This window comes from Bactrocera tryoni, chromosome 5 (assembly GCF_016617805.1).
Source record: "Bactrocera tryoni isolate S06 chromosome 5, CSIRO_BtryS06_freeze2, whole genome shotgun sequence".
Classification (NCBI taxonomy): Eukaryota; Metazoa; Arthropoda; class Insecta; order Diptera; family Tephritidae; genus Bactrocera; species Bactrocera tryoni.
This window is the reverse complement of record NC_052503.1, coordinates 18,267,345-18,293,283: the sequence shown is the minus strand read 5'-3', so window position 1 is coordinate 18,293,283 and position 25,939 is coordinate 18,267,345. Positions and strand designations below refer to the sequence as shown.

The 25,939-nt window shown below is 35.2% G+C and overlaps 1 protein-coding gene across 1 annotated transcript; it reads left to right on the top strand.

Annotated features, from left to right (window-relative positions):
* Positions 1 to 3,678: 3,678 nt before the first annotated feature.
* LOC120777639 (protein sister of odd and bowel) lies at positions 3,679 to 20,091 on the top strand. Its single transcript, XM_040109092.1, has 2 exons — positions 3,679 to 4,728; positions 17,929 to 20,091. The coding sequence occupies exons 1-2, from the start codon at positions 4,233 to 4,235 to the stop codon at positions 19,776 to 19,778; spliced, it is 2,346 nt and encodes a 781-aa protein (XP_039965026.1). The 5' UTR covers positions 3,679 to 4,232; the 3' UTR covers positions 19,779 to 20,091.
* Positions 20,092 to 25,939: the final 5,848 nt, after the last annotated feature.

Here is a 25,939-nt window from a genome sequence, read left to right as displayed (position 1 = left end):
CTTCCGTTGACGGCATAGCCTCACGGTGTTTAAAAGCATATTGGCCAAAACAATGTTTTGATCAGCGCCCCAAATAATAGATGTTTTTTGCAAGTATTATTTGGTTCCAATCGGTCGGGTGGAAGAGTCACCTCCTCCACCTTGGTTGGGTTAGAGGCCGATCTAAAGCCTATGCCGTTCTGTGGGTCCGACATCCGGCCACAGTGCGACTCCGCACTTAACTGAATTTTCCGTTCTACCTGCCTTTAGTCTTAAACCACAGCAACCACGAATTTCTCCAAAGGGCCAAATCCAATGGGCAGATTGTTGCGAACTTCAAGAGCTAATTGCTCCCCGTTGTACCAGATTTAAGTCTCCGGACAAACTTTGTACCTTCTGCTACTATCAGTTGAGCCCCCATCAAACTCAATGACCTCATTAGAATGAATTTCATTCAAAGTCTATAATATCATTTTAAGCTGATTATTATAGCACTATTTCTGACAAGGATATGCTCAAATTTCGAGGCAAGCCAAAAAAAGAGACAAAGTGTATATTGGATTTGAGTCGCCTCTTACGACAGGCTAGGGCAAGTACAACGTCCAGTGTGTTTAACGCCTTACACCACGGCTCTCAAAAGCACAGCGGATCAAATCAATGCGTTGATCATTGCCCTAGAAATGCCAGGCATTTTCAGTACCTATTGGAATTATGGAATGAACACACTAACCACCATGGTAGGGTTTACTTTGGGTTCGACACTGGGTTGCAATGCAACTCCACATTCAACTGACAAAGTCAGTTCTTCTCGAATGCGGGTTTTAACCACAACTATACCCTCCTTCCATCATCAGTAAGCATCCGCTTCAGAAATTGATGGCCTTTTTCGCCTTTTAGCAGTGATTCACAGGTGAAAACTCGCTCCATAAAGTAAGTTGTTTGTGCGTTAACTTATTTGGCTAATTCCGTTTTGGAGCCATCCCTATTAAATTGGTACCAAACGGTTATTCGTGCAATGCTTAGTCCTGGACAATCGAGAGGGTAATTAAATGGCAGACGGTCTCAACGATTTCTATAATTTTACAGATTTGGCAAAAATCTCAGAATTGGTTGGAATGGTGTAGACCTTTTTCTAGTCCTTATATACCCATTATGTAATATCCTTGGTTGATCGGTTGCTGAAAGATATGTCTCAATAAAGTCAAATACGATTATTTTACTAAACATAATCAGATTTTAATCCAGACTTCACTGAAATTTTTTCAAAACATCCCTCAGCCGAAATATGATGAATTTAGACATTGCTTTGTCTTTGAGTTCACGTGATCTTCATTTTAATTGGCATACTCTTTATGCACAATCAGCAATAGAAAGCGGTTGCAGCTTGCCAAACTTATTTATATGCAGATGCAACAAGCAAGTCGCTAAGGAAATGCTCCAACTTCGAAATTCGAAATCGAATTTCTCCAAGCGCCAAGTGTTCCCACAACATGTAGCGCCGCGCAGTGTGTATTTGAATGGAAATGAAACATTCAGCATCTGTTACATCGTGCTCCCCGTTAAGCTGTTGCTGCTCCACTCCCCGCACGGCAGCCTGCAACACGAACGCAGCTGTGCCGCACGACACACTGAATGCAACAAATCGAAAAATAACCCATTGTTGATCGCTGAAGCATGTGGCATGTGCCACAGGCGCACACACCAACACACGCATGCACGGTGACACACACACACATACACACTTTCATTTAATAAGGCAGTGGTTGAAACAGTTGAGCGCAGTAGACGTGTAGACGAAGCAAATGAGAGTGGAACACCACTTCCTGATTGTTGCGCGGCGCGCTGTTGCTGCTGCCGCGGCCGAAACTCCTGTTCCTAATTCCACACACACACATGTACCCAAAAAACACAAGCATGAACGCGCACACATACATGCAAGCGGCAGCTGCTCTTTCCGCCAGCGCTTGGCTGTTGCTCTAGTAGCTGTTGCTGTTGCTGTTATAGCCATGTTCAACAATCTTTGCCACAATATGCGGCGCACACACGCATATACTTGCATCTTGGCCGTGTGTGTAAGCGCCAGTTCAGTTGCCAGTGCGTTTCGTTCGCAGCGCGCGCTCTTCGTCCTTTCGTGCCAATTGGTTGGGTTCGTGTAACGAACGTGTTTCTATTCAAGCGTTTCTTGTCAACGAGCGCCACTGTTGCTTCGTGCGCCTTGCTTTGCTCATAGCGCGTGAAGCAACAGCTCAGCGGCACGAACGCTGGCCAGAGCGCCTTATGAGCGTTTCAGAGCGCGCTCTCCCTCGTCTTTCATTACAATTTCATTTCGTGCCGCACATTGTTTTTGTGCTGTTGTTGCGCGCTGTGGGCGCTCAATTGCCCTTCGCTACCGCGGGCGTGCAACTTGTGCGCGCTAGGGGTTGCACATATTGGTACTCCAACGACTGGGAATAGTTTCGCTTGCCAACGCGTTTGCATGACGTTAACGTTGCCGTTTCACTGCCACTGCGTACCGTTTGAGTTCCGCTCCGACGATTGTCTATGCGGTTGTGGCACGTATAAAAGCCGCTGTACATTGACCACGGGTTCTCATAAGCCTCCAAGGGTTGCTTACGTTCGGTTCGCATTTCTCTTCTCTCTTATATAATATTCTCTTGTACGGATCCTTAAGTTTTTTTCCACCTCAATCAATTCTATGCATTGTTATTTTTTTTGTACAACAAATTCTCAAACTTAACTCTAACTTTTAACTAAATTTTTTTTTAACAACAATAAAAAATTTGTACAACAATAATAACAAGAAAACAACGGCGCGCAGTTATACAAGAGCGTAAAAAAGTGTTAAAAAAATATTGAAAATAAAAAAGTTAACGCAAATTTGTGTGTGTGTTTGTGTTGGAAAGCTGTGCGCGTAACGGTACATGCATACATATTGAATTGTACGCGACATTTGTTTAAAACTATTGTATTTTGCTACGAATCTACTCAAAACTGCTAAGCAAAATCTATAAATTACTTACTTTCTTTCGTATACTTTCCGGCGACCGCCTCGACTAGAACGCCAACAAGCGCCACGCCACGCCACGCCACGAAACAACCGCAAATTGGGTGGCCCTAAAGTGCAAAGTAGAACGTCGCGCGGCTGACAACTGAATCACGGATTAAAAATCAATACGCAGTCGAAGAAAAGTTTTACGAAAAACGCATAAAAACACACACACGAAACGCAACAACAAGAACACAAGTGCAACACAACGCCAGCGAAAACTATAAACAACAGCAATCAATGGCAACAGCACGCAGTTGTGCTTGAAATACAACAAAAACAAGGTCGACAAAGTGCAACAAGGAGTTGAAATTTGTAAGCTCGCTGGCAGGCGTGACATATTTACAAGCATAGCAGAGCATACATGCATATGTATGTCTTCAAAAATACACTTTAAAAGGCGAACTCGCAAAGCAATTTGGCATTATTATGCATTAAAGACAACAGCAAATGTTGTTGAGAAACTGTAAAATAGCAAAAGCTTAAAAATTGCTAGAAAAAATTGAAGAAAAAAATTTAAAAACCGCAGAAAAAATTTTGAAAATTAAACGAAAATTAAAAAAAAAACTAAAAGAAATTTAATTAAAAAAAAAAATAATTAAAAAAATTAAAAAAAATGAATTAAAAAAATTAAACAAAATTTCAACAAAAAAAAGTCGCGAAATTTACAACAACAAATTCGCATGGCAGCATCAGCGTGGCAGCTCGAACAATTTGGCTTGCCAGCAAAAATGTGCCGCAAACAGCGCTTTAACACCAAATAAAAGTGGCATGCAACAAACTGCAGCAACATCTAATGTTTGAACCTTAGTTGACCAAAACTCTAAAATTTCGTCGGGCAAACTTTAAACATATACTTATACTAAACTCGTATGTAAATGTAAATATATTTAAAAAGAAAAAAAGAAGCTTGGAACTCTTCGAGAACTCCACACAAGCAATGTCTAGTGTTTATTTACAATTGCCGCAACAACAACAATAGCACCAAACGCTCAACTTTTACTAAACACACACTTAGCTCGCACGAAATATCTAACCACTTTACTGCAAACTACTGCATTTCACGCAAAAACACCAAAAACAAAAAATAATAATATCGAAATAAAACCAAAAATTTCACGCCTCAAACCCCCGCAATTGAGTTCGCCAACATTTGCCAGCAGCAATTTTTCTTTAGTACCAACATCACACCCGCCACCACGCTACCATGCCACGTTGCCTGATGGCGAAGAAATGGAAAGCTTATCCCTGGCTCGAACGCATCGAGGATAATACGACGTCCGTGGCAGTGGCGGACGACAGCGACAAATCGCAAGCGACCGTTTTACGCCACGAATTGTTGCACAAACGCAGCGTTGCGGCAGCATCACCCAGTCCGCAACAACAGCAGCAACAGCAACAAACGCAGTACAATAGAAGATCGTCGAAGTCGCGGCGCTCCACCATCGATGATGATGAGGAGATCGATGTAGTGGGTGATAATGCGCACGCTTTGGCCACAGCCGGCACGGAGTTGCAGGATAACAGTAAAGTTGTAACAACGGCTGCATGCAATACAGCTGCTGTAGCGGCTGGCGGTAATGGTAGCACACCTACGGCTACGTGTTGGGGTCCCTCGTCGCCGACAGCGGGCGCTACAGCACCGAGTCCACCACCACATTCACCAGAGGCAGCAACGCGCGGTGCAACGGCGTTGTATAACGGTAAGTCTACATGAAAACAATTGCCGAAAGGTTTTCTCCAGTTTTCTTGAACTTAAAAAATAGTTCTTGAGAGCAGGTCCCTATCCGTTACAGGGAAAGTAAGCAGTTTCTAGAGAACATATTTGATTTTGTTGTCTTTAACCAAAAAAAAAAAAAACAGCGTTAAACGGAAAGTGTGACGTTTATGGAAGAAATGTTGCTTCTTGTTCCCTTAAAATTAAGAAAGTACATTTTTTTTAAATCTGCGTATGCCCATTATTAGAAGGAAAGTAAATTTAGTGTTGAGCTGTTTAGTCGTAGAGATCGAAACACATATCATTGTCCGCTTTTGACGTTGTTGGAAATATTTCTGCTTGTTTTCTCAACCTCAATTTAGGCGAATTTTTTAAAAGTCAAAAGTAAAAATCCTTTCTAATTTATACGCCTAGTCATAGCCTTATTCCAATCAAATTAATATTCAACTTAAGTTCCCGAATAATATCTAAAAAATATAATTTCAACGACCTTAATGTTTAACCGACTTTAAATTTAATATCTTGCAAAAGTATCAATTCAGACTATGCTGTCTCCTTTACTGGTTGTAACCAAATTTTCTATTCATATGGTCAGTAAATAAGATCTCGACAAAAATCACTTGGAATATTCTTAATAATCAGTACTCAAACTACAAAAAAAACTTCTTACTAATTATTACTGAGTTTTTTTTTTTTTTTTTTGAATTCACATATAGCCCGTTTTAGTATGATTTAACAAGAGAACATTTCTTTTTTTAGAACTCTACCTATTTTACTTAATTTTGATTTTTTGCTAACTAGCGGTTAACCGCTAACCAGCAGTTTAACCAGAGGCTAGCATGCCTGTAATAAAAAATAGCTTGCTAATCAGCAGTTTAATCGATCAACTAGCTTGCGTTTAAGTATTAACTAGCAGTTTAATCAGCGAACTAACCTTCGGTTAAGTGCTAGCCGTCGGTTTTATTAGTGTAAAAGCTTGCGGTTATGTGTTAAGCAGCAGTTTAAACAGTAAACTAACTTGCGGTTAGGTACTAATCCGCAGTTTAACCAGTGGTTAGCAAGCTTATAATAACGATAAATCGTACACTTTTTACCGCATTTCGTTAGGCGTTTCGCCTTCGCTAATTAAGAGAATCTGTCGGATAAAGTTAACCTTAACTTCAAGTTAACTGATTATTTAAAAAATTCTAAAATTGCTTACTTTAGTCACTTCAAATTTGTACCAAAATAAAACTGATTTATAATTTTTTTAATTCCCCAAACATTTTTAACTCTGTTAGCTAAAAATTGTTCTTTGGAATCTTTTATAAAAAATTTTTAGGCGTAGTTAGTCAGTTACACATTTCTAGGATATTTTAGAAATATATATTTTTAGTATTTTTATCGTTCTTATCACATCTTAATTCTGTTTGTCAAAAAATTGTTTTTAGGAAACTCTTTCTTAAAAATTTTTAGACTGAAGAGTGTTCAGTTAAGAATAATTTTTGCTTAGTTATTCAGTTCGACTTTCTTAGAATATGGATTATTGTGTTTTTTAATGTTTAATTTTAAGGAACATTATTATCGTGTTTTTTAACTGGCAAATATTTTATATTATTATATCTAGTTATAACTTAACCACCATTATAACTAGCGGTTTGTAAATTTCAACAATATTGTTTCTGCTAAATGTCGGTTAAAATTTTATAGTCATTTACTCAAAGTGTAGTGTTCTAAAAACCATCGCTCGTTAGAGTTTTGAAACAAAATCTGTCAGTTAAAGTGTCTGGTAAAGTTTTCGGGAAGTGAAGTTGGTTTGCACTAATTTTCAAAGTTTGAAAATGTAGATCGGAAGAATTTTAGGAAATTGGTTTAAAAAATAATAAACATCCGCATATAATCGAAAAGTGGAAATTTTTAGTAAATCTAAGAAATTTAGTTTTGAAATTCTAGAATTCTGTTTTGTAATCTCGAAAATTTTTTTCTTTGATTAAAAATGAGATAAATCTTGGAAATTTAGTTTTGAAGTTTTATACCCGTCTTTTACTACTTTTATAAAACGAATTATGTTTTGTTAACTCGAATTTTTTTTCTTTAAAAAAAAAAAATGAGATAGAAATCACCGTATAGCTTTTATAATGAAATATGATACAAAAAAAAATTTGGATGTCTTATAAGAGGTATTTACCATTTCTTCAAATTTTAAATTTTTTATCACGAGTTTGCTCGGAACTCACATCTGAAAGGTTCCTTTAATACTTTGTACCCAACAGCTGACTTAAAGCTGAAAATACGCAAAACATATGTATGTACATACAATAGAAACCAGTCCGTTCGTTGTTAGTCCTTAAAAATTACTGAAATACACAAATGCAAGCGTCCACTTGTTAAACTGGTCCCTGCTGACGCACAGACACACACACACACACAAGCTAACAACAATTCAAGTTATCAAAGTAAACTGTTGGAGCGAGTGGCGCGTGGGGCAAGCAGCAACTTCAAACTGGTCGCCTCTTGAGACGTTTGACTTCTGCCCATGGACAAACCTCAGACACTAAAGCAAGTCTGTCCGGATTTCGTACGCCCCGCTGTTGCGCTGCTTTCACGAGTCATTGTAATGGTCGCCACTGCCACTAACGCGGCGCGCTGCTGTGGGGCAGCTGTGCAATAAATGGGGAACGAGCGCGCAAACAACTGTGTTGGTTTGCTGCAGGAAGCGGCGGGGAAACGGCAGAGAGCGCGGCGCTGAGCAGCGATCCTTTTTTTGCGGCGTTTCGCAGAGTTTGTTGCTCGCGCGTGAGTTGGCAGTAAATTTTCGTGTTTTTGGTTATATTTACGTCATTTCCGCTTAGCGTTTCCTTTAAGGCGCGGAAGCGGAGTGTACGCAGCGTAGTTGCTGCGGCAGTTTACGGTGTGAATATGTAACTTTACGTAAAAAAAATACAGTTAAATTTTAGAAATGTGATTGTTGTATAGATGTTGCTTTTAATTTGTACACTTTTTTACAATTTTAAATAATTTATTGGCAGTGTTGTGGCTTGTCATTGCCGACGGCGGCTTCATTAGCTCACTTGTGGCATTTGTAGGCTTTGGATTTTCCAGCGCATGTTTTCTCTAGCAAATTACTTGCCGCTAGTTTCCAAAATTTCCGCAATGCATAAAAAAATCTTAATTCAGTGTTTCCCCACAATTTTCTCCATCCATCCGGTTACTTATTTACATTCGTAATTTTTTCGTAACATTCACTTTTGGTAATTTTCTCTTACCCTGATTGCCATCTGCAAGTTGCATGGTTTTGCTTTATGATTTTTATTTTCCACTCGCGTTTTTGCTTCTGTTTTTTTGCTGGCGCTTCATTTTCATTTGAATTTTTGCTGTCTCAGTAAAACACGCATTTCCGTTTCCGTTTTGGCAACTTATGTTTTTTGATTATAAACACTTGCTGTCTAAGGATTTGGGCTAGCTCCAATTGTTGGGTATATACATAAGTACATTTGAATGAGTATATATATTTATATGCCATGCATATGCTTGGGGAATTTATCAGCAGCAGCGGCTGGCCACATCCTGCGTCGCAAAGACAGCAAGGCGGAGGGAACTATTTGTGGCGGCAATATACATATTTATTTCAACTAAAGTTCATACACTTTTGAGCAACAACAAAATAATAAATTTTATCAAATTTTAGTATTTGAAAAAGAGTTTTGTTGCGAAATGTTCGTACAGATAATTTTAATATTATTATAAAAACTATTAAAAAATTTTATTGAAAAAAAGTAAAAAAAAAAGTTCAATTGAAATTTTCAAAAAATATTTCGTTATCAAAATTTAATAAAAATTTGATTGAAATAATTTTGAAAAATTTAGTAAAATTCTTAAGACAAAACAATTATTGATTATAGGGAATAATTGAGGAAACATTCCGAACAAAAATTTTAATAAAATTAATTTGATCTTAAAAGAAATATTTAGACAATTAATTTTTAAGTTGGTTTAAAAATAAAAAAAAAAATTATGTCGAAAAATATGAAAATTTTTAAATGAATTTGTACTTTTCTTTTAAATAAATTTAATATGATTTAAGCATAAAAAATAGTAATTAAAAATATCTATTAAATTTTGTGACTAAATTTTTATTTTCGTACAATAATGGAATATAGTCCGATTATAATATTTTTTTAATTCTTTTTGGAAATTAGAGTAAAAAACCTCTAAAATATAAAAAAAATTAAAAAAAGTTTTTTTTATTAAATAACAAGGTATTTTTTTAATTTAAAAATTATAAATAAAAAATATATTATTTTAAAACAAAAATTATATTTTCAAAAACTTATTCAAAGAAACTCCAACTCAAAAATTCAAAATTAACACAACAAAATTATTTCAGCTAAATATTATTAAACAAACGAAAATAATATATATCAAAAGAAATATATTAGAAACTTGCAATACACATGTCTTCATAACAATAATTCCTAATTTTCAACTCGATTTTCGAAAACAGAAATTTTGCTGATTCTTGATTAAAAATCTATTGTTTTTCAGAATATATATGAAATTATATTTATTCACAACTTTTGTATACCAATTAGAACTATTTTTCAATTAAACCGCGAAAAAATAATTTGAAGAATTTTTTTCGGAATATACAAATTTGAATTTATAATACTTTCTTATTGAATATTTATGAATTTTTCATCATAAAATATATAATACATACATACAGTGTCGGACAAAACATATTGGACTCATATCAACGAATTACATTATCATCTCCTATTCTCGCAATTATCATTTTATATATAAACAAATCACTCAAATTTGAAGAATAACTATTTATTTTATGAAAACATGCAAAACCGTAGAAATTATTTGATTCCTTGCCATTTTATACGAAAAATTTAAACATATTCAATATTTAGTGCGACAAAACATATTGGAATAATGGTTGTTATTTAATATTTTATAGCATAACCATATTTTTTTATTACTTCACTGCATCTATTTGGCATAGAAGCTATAATATTGTTAATAACTACTTGTGGAATGCTTAACCAGGCTTGTTTTTCAGCTTCGAACAATTTGTTTTTATCTCCATTTACTCCTTCTCTGTCTATCCTTCTATTTGTTATATACCAAAGATTCTCAAACGGATTGAGATCCGGCGATTCAGCTTGCCACTTTAGGACATTAATATTTTGAGCTACGAACCAATTTGCCACTGGTCTCGACGTGTGCTTTGTGTCGTTCTCAAGCATATCCTTGTATATCAATCGATCCATATTGCAATTGATTCGATGAAGAAGTTCAACGCCAAGCTCGGAAAAACATCCACACGCTCTTGCTTTAACCCCGCTCGCTGACGACATATCAGGAAACTATTTTAGTTCTCTAAGTTTTTTTGAATCATCATGTTGTGTTCTAGCTTTGGGTCGTCATCCACGATGGCTATAATTTGGAGTATACCACATGTTTTTAGCATTCATAGCCATCAGTCCAATATGTTTGTCCGACACTGTATATACAGCTAATTGCGTATAACAAAAGAAATATTTATAAAAATAGTTTTAGCTTAGAAAATTTTTCAAAATTTTTTTAAAACTTAAATTTTTTTATTTGTCAAAATTACTTTAATTTGAGTTTACAAAAATTTCATAAATTAATTTTATAAACTTAAAATTTTTATACTTGAGTTCTGAAAAATTTTCCAAAATTTTTTTCATAAACTTAAATTTGTTTTAATTTTCAAAATTATTGAAATTTGAATTCTAAAATTTTTTTAAATTTATTGCATTAACTCAAATTGCTTTTATTAGTTAAAATTAACGAAATTGGAATTCTCAAAGTATTTTGCTAAATTTTTACCTTATTTAAATATTAAAAAAATAAGTTTTAGAAAATAAATAGATATAAATAAAAATATAAATAGAAAATAAAAAGATAAACCATTCCTAAATTATTTTTTTCATGATAATTAAATTTAGTAATTTAAAATAATAATAAAAATTATTGTGAAAAAAAAAATTCCAAATAATATATTTCAGTTAAAAAAAAAAATATTTGGAAGAATACAAATTTTTGAAAATTTTTTTGCCCTATTAACTCAAAAAAAAAAAAGATATTAAGATTTATATAAATTTTCTTCTTGAAAATAAAATTTCATCGCGTAATGCACAATATAAAAAATTAAATAAAAAATATTTTAAAATTCTTTTCCTTGAAAAAAAAAATTAAAATTTTAAAATTAGGTTGCAAATTTTCTTCGTTCAATTTAAGTTTCAACCCGCAACGCAAGAACACATGTAACCAACTTTCATCTCTCAATGAATATATTTACTTTGTTATTTTTCTCCCTTAATTCCTGCTATAATGGTATTCAAGCACTTGTAGTAGTTGTTGCCAACGTCTTACCGTCTTAAAGCCTCCAATCAAGTTGCCAAGTTGGTGCACCAGCTTCAAGCTAATCGTTTGACAAATTTCAACATTTTCTGGCAAATTGAAAAAACATGTTTCTGCACATTTTATTGCTTTTCTCGGCGTTTTTCTCTTGTACTATTTGTTGTTGGCTGCTAAATTTTCCCCCTACGAGAAATTTTCCAACGAAATCGTTCAAACATTGAATTGTGTATTTGAGCGAAATAATCCGTCGACAAATCAACTGGTGAAACAAAAGAGCAAAACACAAAACGAGACAGCCAGCAAGTGGCCGCGCTGTTGTAAGCAGGGTGGCAGCGACACGCAGCAGCGGCGGCAACAACAACAGCTGTCGGCTGCGTTGAAAATAAAATTCGCAGCGCAAGTTTAAGGGTCGCAGCATTTAGAGTAGGTTGGCTGGTAGCTAGTAACTAAAGGGGATAGAGAGGAGATAAGCGCGCGTCTGCTGCGCTGTGGCTGTGGCAGCCAGCAAACGGCAGACGGCGACCGCCTTCTGTTGCACTGTCAGGATTTGCGTCATAAAAAGGTTTGGAAGGAGACGCGCTCTCAAAACAGAAGGGTTGGCTGTATCGTGAACTTTCAAGTGGCATGCCGCGTTGCGCTGCGTCCAAGTGCGCCAGCTGAGCCGAGCTGCGCTGCCTACGCTTGGTGTGCTTCGGCGTGGCTTGACGTGGCCGGTTCTTTACTTTATCCTATTACCAGCTTCCGCTTTGAATTTGTGTTCCGCCGTGTGAGTTTCGGCGTCCCTTATGCTTGCAACTTAAAACTATTTCACTTTGTTTGGCCTTTTTTTGCCATTGTTGTTGCGTTTTCAGTCGTTGCCTTTCAACATTTTATTATTTTTTTCTTACACTTTTGATCTTCAGCATATTTTTTTTCTTTTTGTTTGCTGTTTTGGTAACGCTAAGGCAGTCAGCTGTCCCGCTGTAGCTCAGCTGTCCCGCTGTAGCTCAGCTGGTCGTGTATCCATACAGTATGTATGTATGTATGTGTGTGTGTATCTTTGTATGACATAGCTTGCGAATTTTTTGCGCGCAGACAGACTGCCTGCGGCGTTCCGTATGCCTTTGCCACTCCACTTTGGCCTTCAGTTGGTTTTTCAAGTGTGTGAATTTTATTTAGATGAAGTCATATGTATTCATATTTCAGTCAGAGTGACGACCAATGTCATAAATATATATGAGTGTAACGGTAATTTTAATATAGAAACAATTTGACTTTTGTTACAAAAAGGTTTAAATTTTTGATTAAGTCGACTTTCTTTTTAAGGGATATTTCGGCATGAGAACTAACTCGAAATCAGTTTTGGTTGGTCGATTGTGCCAAAATCACACCTGATAGATGCTTAGTGAGCGGACCTTGACTTTCTAGAATCAAGTGACGTTATATTAGTTGGTAAAGGTCTCGAATCCGAAGCTGAGGTTTGGTGATCCAAATAAGGCAAACGCTTTATTGTTGGTTGGAAATAAAAAATTTTGGAACAAGCATATTTGGTTTGTGTAAGGGAACATTTTTTAAGTCTCATAAGTATGTTAACCTCAAAATAGTAAACTCCAAACAATAAAAAGTAGATATTTAGCTCTAGAACCCAAGTGAAGCTCAAAAAATTAAACAACACACCTAAGTAGTAATGATTTTGGAAGCAAAATTGTGAGTTATCTAGACTGATTAGGCTTTTGGAATCATTTAAAAGTTGGAAAGCTATTTCAAAGACTCACAAAAGTAATGCTGGAAGGTTCTAAAATGAGAAGTAGAATATGATATTTGAGTGCTAGGAATGCTCTCTTGAGTAAAATATTGATAAAGCGTCCTCCCTCGCAGGCTCCAAAAATAATATATATGCAACGAATGGAACGAAATAGTAATATTTTTTTTAATATCGGGCTCTAATAGACCTATGAAGTTATTTGCAGAAATTGGATCCACTAATTTGTTATTTTGAAGCTTAAAAATTGGATTCCAAGATTCCGAAAAGCGTTTAATTAGGAACTGAGTGGTAAAATGGAAAAAAGGAGGCTGTACCTTTATTGCAAACAACACAAAACAACCTTCAAATTTTTGAGATATCGTTCTGAAATTTTGAAAGTGTTCTTTTCTGCACAAAAAGTAGCTTATTTGTCGGAATCATCGATGTCGAACTACTACAGCATATAGCTACCATACAAACTGCCTAGCCAAAATCAAGCTCATGTAAGGAAAACTTTTTTATTTGATAAGATATCTTTCCAAAATTTGCAACAGACTATTGTTGAAAGCAGCGGCATAACATTTGAACATATTGTTTAGATCGGATCACTCTAGCATATAGCTGCCATACAAACTGGTCTGTCAAACTCAAGTCCTTGTATGAGAAACTTTTTTGTTTAACTAGTTATCTGCATACAATTTGGCATGAACAATTTTCTAAAGCAATGCTATACTATGTGGGAAAATTTTTCAGATCGAACCACTTTAAGATATAACTGCCATATTAACTGACCGCTCCAAATCAAGATAAAGATTTCTTTATCTTTCCATGCTCTAAGAAAATCAGCTGTGGGTTATTATATTATAGCATGGGTGCCGTAAAGTTAAAATTTCTTCTTGTTCTATGCGAAAAACCCTCATCAGAATCTTTAAAATGCAAACCAAACACAAGCAAAGCATTATGCATAGTATTTTTTTGCAATTTTATCACTATTTTTCATTACTTTGCTTTTAAATTTGCTGCCATCGCCACAATGTTGCAATGCATGCGATAAATGCAACAACCGGATGGCAAGCCAGACAGTAATTGTTGTTGTTGCTTCAGCTATTGTACAAGCACACATTCCTACAGCACATACATATGTACATATGCAGATGGGTGTGTGTGTCTACGTGCACGTGTGCCTGTGTTAGTATTCACTTACACAAAACTACTCAAAATGCATGAACATGCATATAAAAACACATAGAGAATTTTTAGTGCATACTTTTAGGCGTGCAACCCTGTTGCTAATATTTTCTCCGCCCAGCCACACAGACACACACACAGGCGCGCCAGCATGCATTTGCAGTTGTAGCTACAAGTATACAGTTGCCAACTGACATATGCATTTGTATGTATGTGTGTGTATGTCTGTCGGGCTGTCGCATTTGTTGCGCTGCTGCTGAAATATTTAATTTTAAGCCTGTCATGAGTTATGCGCATCGCATGTTGACCCAGAATGTGACACATGTCACTTGCATAAATCTTCATAACAACCCTGCAGTTGCTTAATTAAAGTTTATACAGACACTCTAGCGTACACACACACACATATATATTCACAAATGCTTATATGTGCAGAAAAATATAAACTTTTACACTTTGTAGGCTGGCTGGCTGGCATTCATGCACTCACATACTTTTCTAACATATTTTTCACACCCGCTTTGGCTCGCGTATTAGCTTGCAACAACGTCTCCCAGCAGCGCCGCAGTGTCCTGTCGGCAGTACATCCGCACAGCGCAGCGCAATCAACAGCGTAACACATATCTAACTGTTGGCTGTCAGTCGTTTGTAGGCGACGACTAATGTCTGGCCATCGAATATTTGCCTAACGGCGCTTTAAAGCGCGCGCAAATAAATTTCCAAGCGGCTGTGTGTGTGTTCATGTGTGTGGCGCTCCCAAAGCCATTTTTCACAAATGAAAATCAGGATGTACTTTATGTTGTTACGGCGCATTAAGGCTGCCGCGTCGCCGTGGCCGTGGCAAATCGCATATTTGGCGGCCCGTAGCATCCTTGCTGATATAGTACCGTTATTGCTACATATTTTATTAGTTTGCCATGCAACGCCGCAAATCGCTATGCGCTATGTGGCAGCAATGACTGCTTATGCTGTGCGCGTGGCTGGCAATTCATGCGAGCAAAAAGTAGGGTTAGGCGTTTGTATGGCCTTTTTATAGTTTTATGCTTTTATTTTGATGTTGCATTGCCGGTTGCACACAAATATACAAATGTAAAGATATATATCGTGCTACTTGTCATGTGATTGCTTAGGCGGCTTTGCTATCTCTCGAATGCCACGCGGCGGCAATTACGCTGACCACAAGTGCCGCGCGATAGTTTCGCTAGGAGGGAGAGTATGTGAGGGTACGGGGCTTGAGCCGCAGTTGCAATTCATATATAACGTAAGGATACTTTTTTACGTTATTACTGCTAATATACTTATATTGAATGGATTATTTATAATTTATAAATTTGCCATATAACTTTTTTCCATAGAGTTCTTAGTTTTGCCGGAAACCGGGACAAACCGTTTTTAGCTCTTAAAAATTCAACCAACCTCTACGTCTTTCCTTTTCCGACTTCAGAAAGCTCGTGAATTGTGTTTGATGTCATTCCTATTTTATCTCTCCTCTCCAATAGCTTTCATTGTGCTATAAAAAACGGTGCAATTTTAATTATTTTTTGTTTTCGAGAGTTATCTACCCTGTATTAAAGACTGTATTGTAAATCAGTAAAATTTTTTGTTTAAATATAAAAAAGTAAATATAATATTTTTTGAAAATAAAATTAGTCTTGAAAAAATTACGACTTTACTGCTTAATAAGTTTAAGTTTACTGTATAATACCAAACCTTATTGAAGGTAAATCTGATTAATCGCACCATAATCGTATCAGAACCAGTCTTATAAATAATATTTTTTGAAAATAGGCATAGTTTTGAAAATATAACGGCTTTAACGCTTAGTAATTTTAAGGTCATTATATGTGGTAGCATCCTCTCCATCTCTATACGACTTAGCGCAACCCTAGCTAAACTGACCATATTCATAACAGATCTAGTCTTGCAGACCTCTTAATTCAAAGTTCCAAAGAAGACTCTTGCTCATATAAATTTTTTTTCGGCTTTTCAAGTCCTTGTTTTCACTGCAGAAAGTATAAATATGTCTATTAACTTTTATGCCACATTAGCTTCCTAGATTCTTCATAAATTTCGTGTTGATTGGATTTGTATGGATCTTAAAAAAATAAGCTCAAATAAGGTATCCTATAATTGAAAGAACATGCTTGGTCTAATGTAATGATTTTTCCTATTTTTGAATAGTTTTTATGTGGTTAAAAGTGAGTTTAATACTGTTCGTCTTCATATGGAGCCACTTATATAGACATATTTAATTTTACAGATAAATTTTATTGATAAATTTTTTTTTTTTTAATTTTTTAATTAACATTAAAACTTTTCAAAATTAATTTTTTCTTCGAAATTCTTAGATCTCCTAAATGTAGGCAATAATTTTTAATTTTTATTGAACCATAAAAATTTACCTCAAATAAGGCATTCTATAATTGAAGTAATAAGTTTAATCTAATGTGATAATTTTCTCTATAGTGGAATAGTTTGCATGATAAATTGATTGATAAATCAATAATTTTGATAAATTATATTGATACATTTTTGGTTTTCCACTTTTTGAAACCAAATTAAAAATTCTCAAGTAGATAATACTAAACCTCTAGCATATGTCTAATTTATGAAAATTATTTCATCTCATTTTCCATATTTTTCAAGCAAAATCCACTTCTACATCCATATAGATTTTGTGTTGCCTGCATTTCAGCGTTTGTAGAATTAAGAGATAAAATTTATACACATGAATGCATTTCCATTTTAATTTTTATAATTTGAAAATAGAGACATTTGTTTTTCAAAATTGTTTGAAAATTTCCATTTAAATTCATATTCATTTTTTGTTGCCTACATTTTGGCATTATTGGGACTTCATAGTAAAAAGATTTACATAACGTCACCTGAAATGCAAAACTACGTATCCTCAAAAATAGAAATCGAGATTGAGTTTTTTATGTCACATACATTTTTCATAAAATTTTAAGCTCCCGCTCTCATATATAGCCAATACATAACCGATACATAACTGATACATAATCATTTTATAACCAAAACTCAAATTTTGTTTCAATATGAGTGGTGCTGTTACGTTATTTTGCATTTTAGGCGATGATACATACACGTTTCCATAATTTATTTTTAAATGCTGGAAACAGTTACACTTGTTTTTCAAAAATTTTCAACAATCGCCGTTTCTAAGTTCATAAACATGTTGGAGCTTAAAGCATTTGAAAATAAAAAATATACCTATATTTGAATTTTTTTTTATTTTTAAATCTAAAAATTTTAAAAGTTAGTTGTTTTTACTCGACTATCTCTCTAAATTCCAAGCGCTTGCCTGACATATTAATAATTTTAATCATTTCAGCGCCCAACTAAAATCAATAATTTTTCATTATACATTTATGTGAGCCTGCCGAGCTGTTTAAATAACATTACACGTAGATAATTCAAAATTCTAGCACAAACACACATATATACATATATGAACACATTTGTATATATTCTCCGCACACTTGCGCCCGACAGCAACGAAAACTATTACTCCACGGCGCAGAGCAACACTGTGTTGCAAGCATGTTGCTGCTAACTAAAGTAGATATATTTGGCATTTTGCCAAAATTTCCAACAACACACACATATGTAGGTACTACATGCACATTGCGCCTTAGTGCTGCCCTGGGTGTCGCTGTGTCGGTTGACTGCGCTGTCTATCTCCGCACTTGGCGTGCAGATTTTCCGAATTTACTGCATTCGCCCATTTCGGGGTTTTTATTGATTTTATGGCCAACAAGAGTAAAATTAAAAATTCCCTTTACTCAACGCACTCCTTTGCATGAACCGCATAACTATCGCCAGCTCACTCTCACTCACATTTACTTACACTCTCTTTCGCTTTATGTGCATTTACAGGTTTTGGCCATGAAGCTTCGCCCATGCACTACACAGCGTACCTGCCACGAATGGAAAATGGTGAAGTTACTGTAATTACAAATGCCGTTGCGGCAGCGGCGGCGGCGGCTGCAGCTGCTGCTGCTGGCGCCACTGGACATCATAGCCTACCAACGCTACCGCATGCACATCCGTATTCGTCATTTGTGCACACGCCGCCGCCTTCGACCGCCTCCTCGCCTTCAGCATCGCCAACGAGTCACAGCAGCGCGTTGACAGCGTCCAGCAGCCAAAGCCACAACAACAATAGCAGCAGCAGCAGCAGCAGTAGTAGCAGTAGTCACAGCAGTGAACGCCTTAGTCCGCCCATGATACGCATCAAAACCGAAGCGCCAAGCGATGAGCATGCACAACAACACCAAAACAGCAACAACAACAACCAAGTAACTAGCGAGTCCAACGTATTGCGCAATAAATCGTTGGCAATGTGTTTCACCAGCACTGGCGCGGCGCTGTCGCTGCCACCCAAAAAGAAAGACATCTACCGTCCATACTCGCTGGACGACAGGCCGAGCGTCGAGCGTTTGCGCACGTCCTACGAGAGTTTGCGCATACCAGCGGAAGAGGATCTGCATGCCGCACACGCCATACTTGATTTGAGTGCTTCCACAGCCTTCCATCCGCCAATACAACCACATCAACTGCAACAGCCGCAACCGCTGCAGCTGCAACAGACAGCGGTGCCGCCGCCTACGACACACCAACAGTTACATCACCAGCAACATCCGTTACATCACATCACACACGCGATACAGCTACAACAGCAGCAGGAGGCAGCTGCCGCTGCAGCAGCGAGCATACAACACACGGGCGCATCCATTGCGGATCTGGCGGCCGCCGCCTGTGTCGCCAATGAACAGCGCCCCAGAAGCACGGCCTCGCTGCACAGTGTTTTGAGTGCCAGCGATAGCGATCGACAGCCGAGTTCGCCAGCAAGCAGCGTGCAGAATGAGAACAGCAATACCACAAATCAACTAACGGCACTACAGTTGCCAACATCGGCGAATGGCGCCAACAAAACGGTCGCCTACACCTACGAAGCCTTCTTTGTTAGCGACGGTCGTTCGAAGCGCAAGCACGTGGTGGACCCGGCGGCTGTGGTGCAGCAAGATCAGCAGCGCGCCAAGTACACATGCACCGAATGTGGCAAGCAGTATGCCACATCGAGTAATCTCTCGCGTCACAAGCAGACACATCGCTCGCTCGACTCGCAATCGGCCAAAAAGTGTCACACCTGCGGCAAGGCGTACGTTTCGATGCCCGCGCTCGCCATGCACTTGCTCACGCACAAGCTATCACACAGCTGCGATGTCTGCGGCAAGCTCTTCTCGCGCCCTTGGCTGCTGCAGGGCCATCTACGCTCGCACACTGGTGAGAAGCCCTACGGCTGTGCGCATTGTGGCAAAGCCTTTGCGGACCGTTCCAATTTGCGTGCACACATGCAAACGCATTCGATCGATAAGAATTTCGAGTGTAAACGCTGTCACAAGACATTCGCGCTCAAGTCGTACCTCAACAAGCATCTCGAGTCGGCATGCCTTAAGGACGAGGCGGACATGCAGTTCGATAGTGACTTGAGCAATGATATGGTCTCACCATCACCATCCGTCGAAGACTATCCGCTAACGCCAACGGCACAACAGCAGGAACAACTACAGCAGCAGCGACGCTTCATCTGCTCGTCGCCAACGCCGTCGGCGGTGAAGATTGGCAGCATCAGCGCGTTGACGATACCAATGCCGGCGACGGCGGCGGCGACTTCATTGGCTGTCGGCGCCCTGGTGAAGGTGGAGGCGCCTTTTGTTGGCTAAAATCAACATGCACTTGCTGGCACGCAGCGCGCAGTGGAGTGTTCGGCTGAGCAAACAGTCAGCAGAGTAAGCAGCGTTAAGTGGCCCTTTGGTGCAATTGTAAGTAATATTTAAGCGCAAGCAGGTAGTTAACGAGTGGATAACTTTTAACGTAGTTGAAGTGCAAAAGTTACGGTTTTGTTGCAAGCATACCAAAGCGCACGCTACATACACGCATATTGTGTGTAAGTGTGTGTGTGCGCGCAATTTATTGACGCGTGAACAAAGCTTTGTTGTTTGAACCAGTGTATATTAACCCCTAAGTGGGACAGAAATTACCAGTGACAGTATGATTAGTATAAAAATTATTTATTTTTGTGAAAACTAAAAAATTAATACGTAATTTTGTGTAAAATTTAAAAAAATAACAAAAGATTATAAAAGAAATTATAAAAATTTAAGATTTTTTAATTAATATTTTTTTAAGGAAAAATTTTTTTATTTAAAATTCAACTTAAAAAAATTACGCAAAAGTAATTAATTTACTTTAAAAAATTAAATTGATTTAATTATTTGAATAAAAAAAAATTTAAAGTTTTTAAACTGACTTAGATTAAAAATTAAAAAAATTAATTAATTAAAAGAAAAATTAATTAGTTCTAAAAATTAAATTAATAGAAATTTTGAATTAAACTGATTATATTTATTAATATAATTATTTATAAAAAATAATTTAAAATTGTTCAATAAAATTAATTTATTAAAAATTTAAATTTTAACCAAGTTAAAAACAAAAAATATTTAACAAAAATATTAAAAATAAAATTTTGAAAAATTAAAATTTAAATTTAAAAAAATTAAAAAAAAAAATAATTTTTTTAGTAATTTAAATAGTTATTTTTTTTTAATATATATTTTTTTTAAATAATTAATGTTTTTTAAAATTATTCAATTTTTTTTATAATTAAATTTGTTTTCAATCATTTCCTTTATGCTTAGTGTATATTTGTACAATTGAACACACGCTGAACACACGAAACATCACAAAAACGTCCACAACTATATAAGAATACTCGATAAATGCATATAAATACATAAATATATACAAATTTAATAGCGTAAAACTAGAAGAAGAAGCAGAATATTAGAAGTAAAATATAAGCAAAATATATACCGTTAGAGCAGTATTAAGCTAGTCTTTAGCTAATACAATAAAACGACTAATTTATTTATTTATAAAGTAGTAGTAAAACCCTCACAACAACAACAGCAACCATTGCAAAAATAAATTTAAGTGAACTCAACAGCAAACAGCGCAGCAATTGCAAACAGAAACAAATCACAACAACAAACACACATACAAAATGCCAAGAACACACACTCGCATACATACAAACAAAAATGTTTAGAATATACATACATGTATATTTATATACATATGTAGACACATATGGAAAAACATACACAAACAAGCAATAAAAGCGAAGATAATTTTTTCTTTATAAAAAACGTTCTTAAAGAAAGTGATTTTAAAATAACAGATTCATTTAAAAAATTAAAGATTAAAAGAAGTTCAGTCATATTAAAAAAATTTAAAGAATGTGTTTTTAATAAAAAAAAATATTCAAAAAATTACCATTTAATTAAAAATATTAAAAAATCAAGTTTTGAAAAATTAAAAAAAAATTTTAAAAATTTAAAAATTTAATTCAATAAAATTTAAAATTTTCCACAATTTGAAAAGATTAAATTTTTTTGAGAAACATTAAAGATTAAAGATTAGTTTAGATTAAATTAAAAACTTAAAAAAAATTTACATAAATATTCAAAATTTTTCGAAATATTTTTTTTTTTAATTTTAATATTAAAAAATAATAACAATATAATTAAACATTTGACACATTCAAACATTCATAACAAATTCCACACACAAAAAGTCAACTAAGTCACTCTTAAGCACGAACCATCCCAGTACCCACAACAAAAAAAATATAAATCTCATAAAGCACTCACATACATACATACATACGTACTTATAAGTAAAAACGCAAACGTGATTTACAAAAGCAACGAATAACCAACATTTTGCCGTTAAACCGAGAGCAACGTTTCGCAAACAACGAATTAGGCCATAAGAAGAGGAAGCAGCACAGGAGAAGAAACTTTTTACAATTCTTAGCAACTAAAGCAATTTGAAATTTTAATAGTCATTAATAAATATTTATTAATATACATACATACATAATTAGGTAGTAAACAGCACCGCAATGCAATAATCAACTACAAAAACAACAAAAGCAATAAAAAAGCAACGAAATTTTTAAACGAAACCGAAATTAAAACGCAAAAGCAGCAAGGGAGAAGTTTTTTCCATTAAATTATTAACATCAATACCGTTAAGTGCTTGTTCGTATGCGTGTTTATGTGTATGTGTGTGTGTGCGTGTAAGGGATGCGAGAGAATGTTAATTTAAATTAGCATTATCATTATAGGCAAGTGTTATTAGCAAGTGGACGTGCAAACATATTTATGGACTTAAGTACTTGCTAAGGGACTTATGTACGTAATTACGTGCGTACTTAAGTTTGGATATTTTTATATCTCTGCGTAATTACGTATGTGTTACATATTTACAAATTTGTGTACATTGTTTTTACCTATGTACTTACGTGCCTGCGGGCCTATTGACTTACATACTTAGCTGCTTACTTTACACATGTGAAATCCCTACTTTCCTTTAACTGCTGGTTATAGTACTTTGAAGTTTTGAAACGTACACAAAAAAATTAAAAACTTCCCTAATAATTTACTTAAGCACTGAAAATACATACTTTCAGTACCCATATGATGGAACCAGTTGTTTAGTGTTGTTCTAAGACCGGTGAAATATCATGCTTAATTGCTTTACTATGAAAAACGAGTCATTTATCTTTTTAAATAGTGAAAAATTCCACTGGTCCAAAGTAACTAGTTCGTTATTAAGTAAAAAATAGTTGAAGGTAACAAATTAACTAGTTTCAAGAAAGTCTCTAAAGCAAACGAAGGTAATTGGCTTGCGTTAGTTCGAAGTAACTATGTAGTTGCATAACTACTTCTAAACGGCATGAAATAGTATTTGTCACAAAAGAGATATAAAACAGCAAACCAAAGCGTCTGCTTCTAAAATTACTACTAAACATTTTTCAATTACATTTCAATAGCCGGCTAGTTAAAAAGTAACTGGTTCCAAACCACTTCCACTCTATGGTTATATTACAGTGTTTTAACGTGTTTTCTTCTAAAATCTCTATAAAAATCTTCAAACTACTTTCTAACTAGTTACAACGTAACAAATTTCAAGAGTAGTTACATTATATGCATATAATATAATGCATAATAGCGTATTACTTAAAATATAACTACTTTCCATACTAGTTACTCTTTTTTTTCCAAAACAGTCTAAACTTATACACGTACACTCCGCAACCAGCTAACATCCACTCATTCCGCTAAGTACATATTCACACATACTCCCTCCTACAGACACACACACACCCAAACAAACGTGTCGCATCGTCGAAATGCCAGTTAGCTTGGTCATAAAGCATATTTGTAACACGTTGCCGGCAATATTTTAGCTTTTTAAAATCACCATTTAAAAAATAACAACAACAACATTAAACACCATACAAAAACAACAACAAATTTTCAGGAATTTATACAAACATACGTGCAACAGACGTTTTTGCGCTATTAATTTGCCAGCGTACAAGTAATAAAAATATGAGCACCAGCCACCCCCCGTCTACGACTAAACCGCCACTCAAAAAGCGGGAAAAAATACCGTAGGGAGTAGCTGCCGGCAAGTGTACGCTATCAACGCTACTCTTTTAATGTCGAAACAGATTTACTTAATTGGCAGCACAGTGTCTAATTTGCATTTGCGAGCGTGACAAGGCGAGCAGAGGCGTGGCGTGGTTGCCTAGTTGGACGGACGGACGGACAGGCGGAGTACAGTGGTTTGCTGGGCTTAGAATTTGAATGGTGGCATTATGTGAGTTATTTAAGTATGTACGTGTGTGTGTGTGTGTGTGAGTGTTTGTGCTGTAATTTACTGCGTTGCCATTAAGCGCACTCACACACACCCCTACATACATAAGTATATATGTGTATGACATTGTGTATATGTGTGTTGGTGGCATTTTCATGGGTATTGGTTTCACGCCTTCAATGCGATGCGCCTTACTTTATGCAAAATAACACAGCAACTCGTAAATTTTCTGCTAATTAAATAATTCTCATGGTTTCTGCGCCACACATTCGCTTTTCTTTCGCCACTTTTCGGTATTTTTGCGCGTATTTTCAATTTTTTTCCAATTACTTATGTATGTGTGCGGTAAAACTGTGTGTATATAGTATATGTTTGCGTGTTTTTGTATGTGTGTGTGTATAAAGTTGCTTATATGTATTTGTGTATATTTAATGGCAATGTAAATGCGCAGTTATGTTTGTTGTTGCTGTTGCCTATAAATTTATATCTGAGCTCAGTTCTAGGTTTTTGTCGTTTATTAGTCAGTCTGGGTTTCGAAACATAATCTAGTCAATTACCAAAATGTAGGTATTAGATTTAAAGCAGAGTTGCCAGATACAAGAAATAGGTGCTCTGCACTTCGCCAGTTTAAGTTTAGTAATAAATTCTTTTTAAGTAAAGAAAAATTAAGTTTAGTAGTGTAACTTCTAGTCGCTGTTTAACAGCATTTCACTACAACTAGCTCTATTTCTATCACTTTCCCCTACTCTCTTCCTCTCTCTCCCACTATTTTGCTTTCCTTTCTTCTATATGAAAAAATAGTGTGTACAAAAAAAATTAAATATTAATTTTCATAGTTACTTGAGTTTGTCCCTCAATTGTCAATTTGAAGCTGAAAAAAACTTAAATAATAAATTAAAAAAAATAATTAAATTATTAAAAAAACAAAAAATTAAAAATATATGTTTTCAAAAACATAAATTATATCGCCTACAAATTAAATAATTAACCTAACCAGTGTTTCAGCACTTAGCTTATAGAGTTTGTGCAAGAAAAACAGTAAAAATTGTAAATTCAGCGCTTTACTGTTATATAACGGTATATTATATGCTGCACCGCTTCCAAAAGTCAACAATTGCTTTCACTTCCGTTTGCTAAACTGTTCAATTTCCGCGCGTAATTGACTATTTATTGAACACGCTATATAAAATATACTCCTCAACGCATTAGGGGTATCCAATTTTTTTGGACTTTTGTATTAACATTTTTTTTCGAGAAATCAAATTACAAAATGGTTGAACTCATGATATAAAAGATTATAAAAAGTATATGAAACAATTTTTGAGTAGGGAAAAAATTAAAAAACGAATTATAAAAAATAATAAACGGACATAAGAAAAGCGTAAACTATCATTTTCCACTAGAATTTGAAATAATAAAAGTAAATCATTTGTTTTTCATTTTTTTTTAATAATAATATTAGCACTATAAAAAATTAACTGTAAAAAAAATTTAAAATTTTCAATTTCAATGATTACAATTTTGTAACAATTTTTTACAAAATAAATTTTCAAAACATTGAAAATTAAAATTATTTAAAAAATTATCAAGAGAAATACGAACACCCCTAATGCGAATATATACTAATTTACTCAAAAAGCCGCATATAAAAAATTAAAATACGATCAACCCTAATGCAATTATATATTCATTTACTCAAACAGTTGCACCTAACTCTTTATCGCACTAAATTTCCTTGCACAAACTAAGAGAAAAACTTTTCGTTTCACTTCTCCAAAATTTTTATTTTTCACATTCGCTTTGTATGGCAACCACTACAAGCCACACTAGGCATAACTGCAACTAAACAACTTGTAGCTGCGTGGACCAACAAAATTGGGATAAAGGTGCAATAAAAATTAGCAAAATATTAGTAAAATAGAGAGCAAGCATTTTCGAAAATAAAATTTTGGTTTAAAAAAATATTTTAACTAAAAAAATTAAAACTTAGCTTAAAAGCAAAATTTTGACCAAGATAAATTAATTTTGGCTTGAAAATTAATTTTTGGCTGAAAAATATAATTTACAAAAAAAAATTTTTTTTTAAATTAAATTTTGTTCAGAAAATAAAATTTTGGCCTACAAATTAATTTTTGACTAAAAAATAAAATTT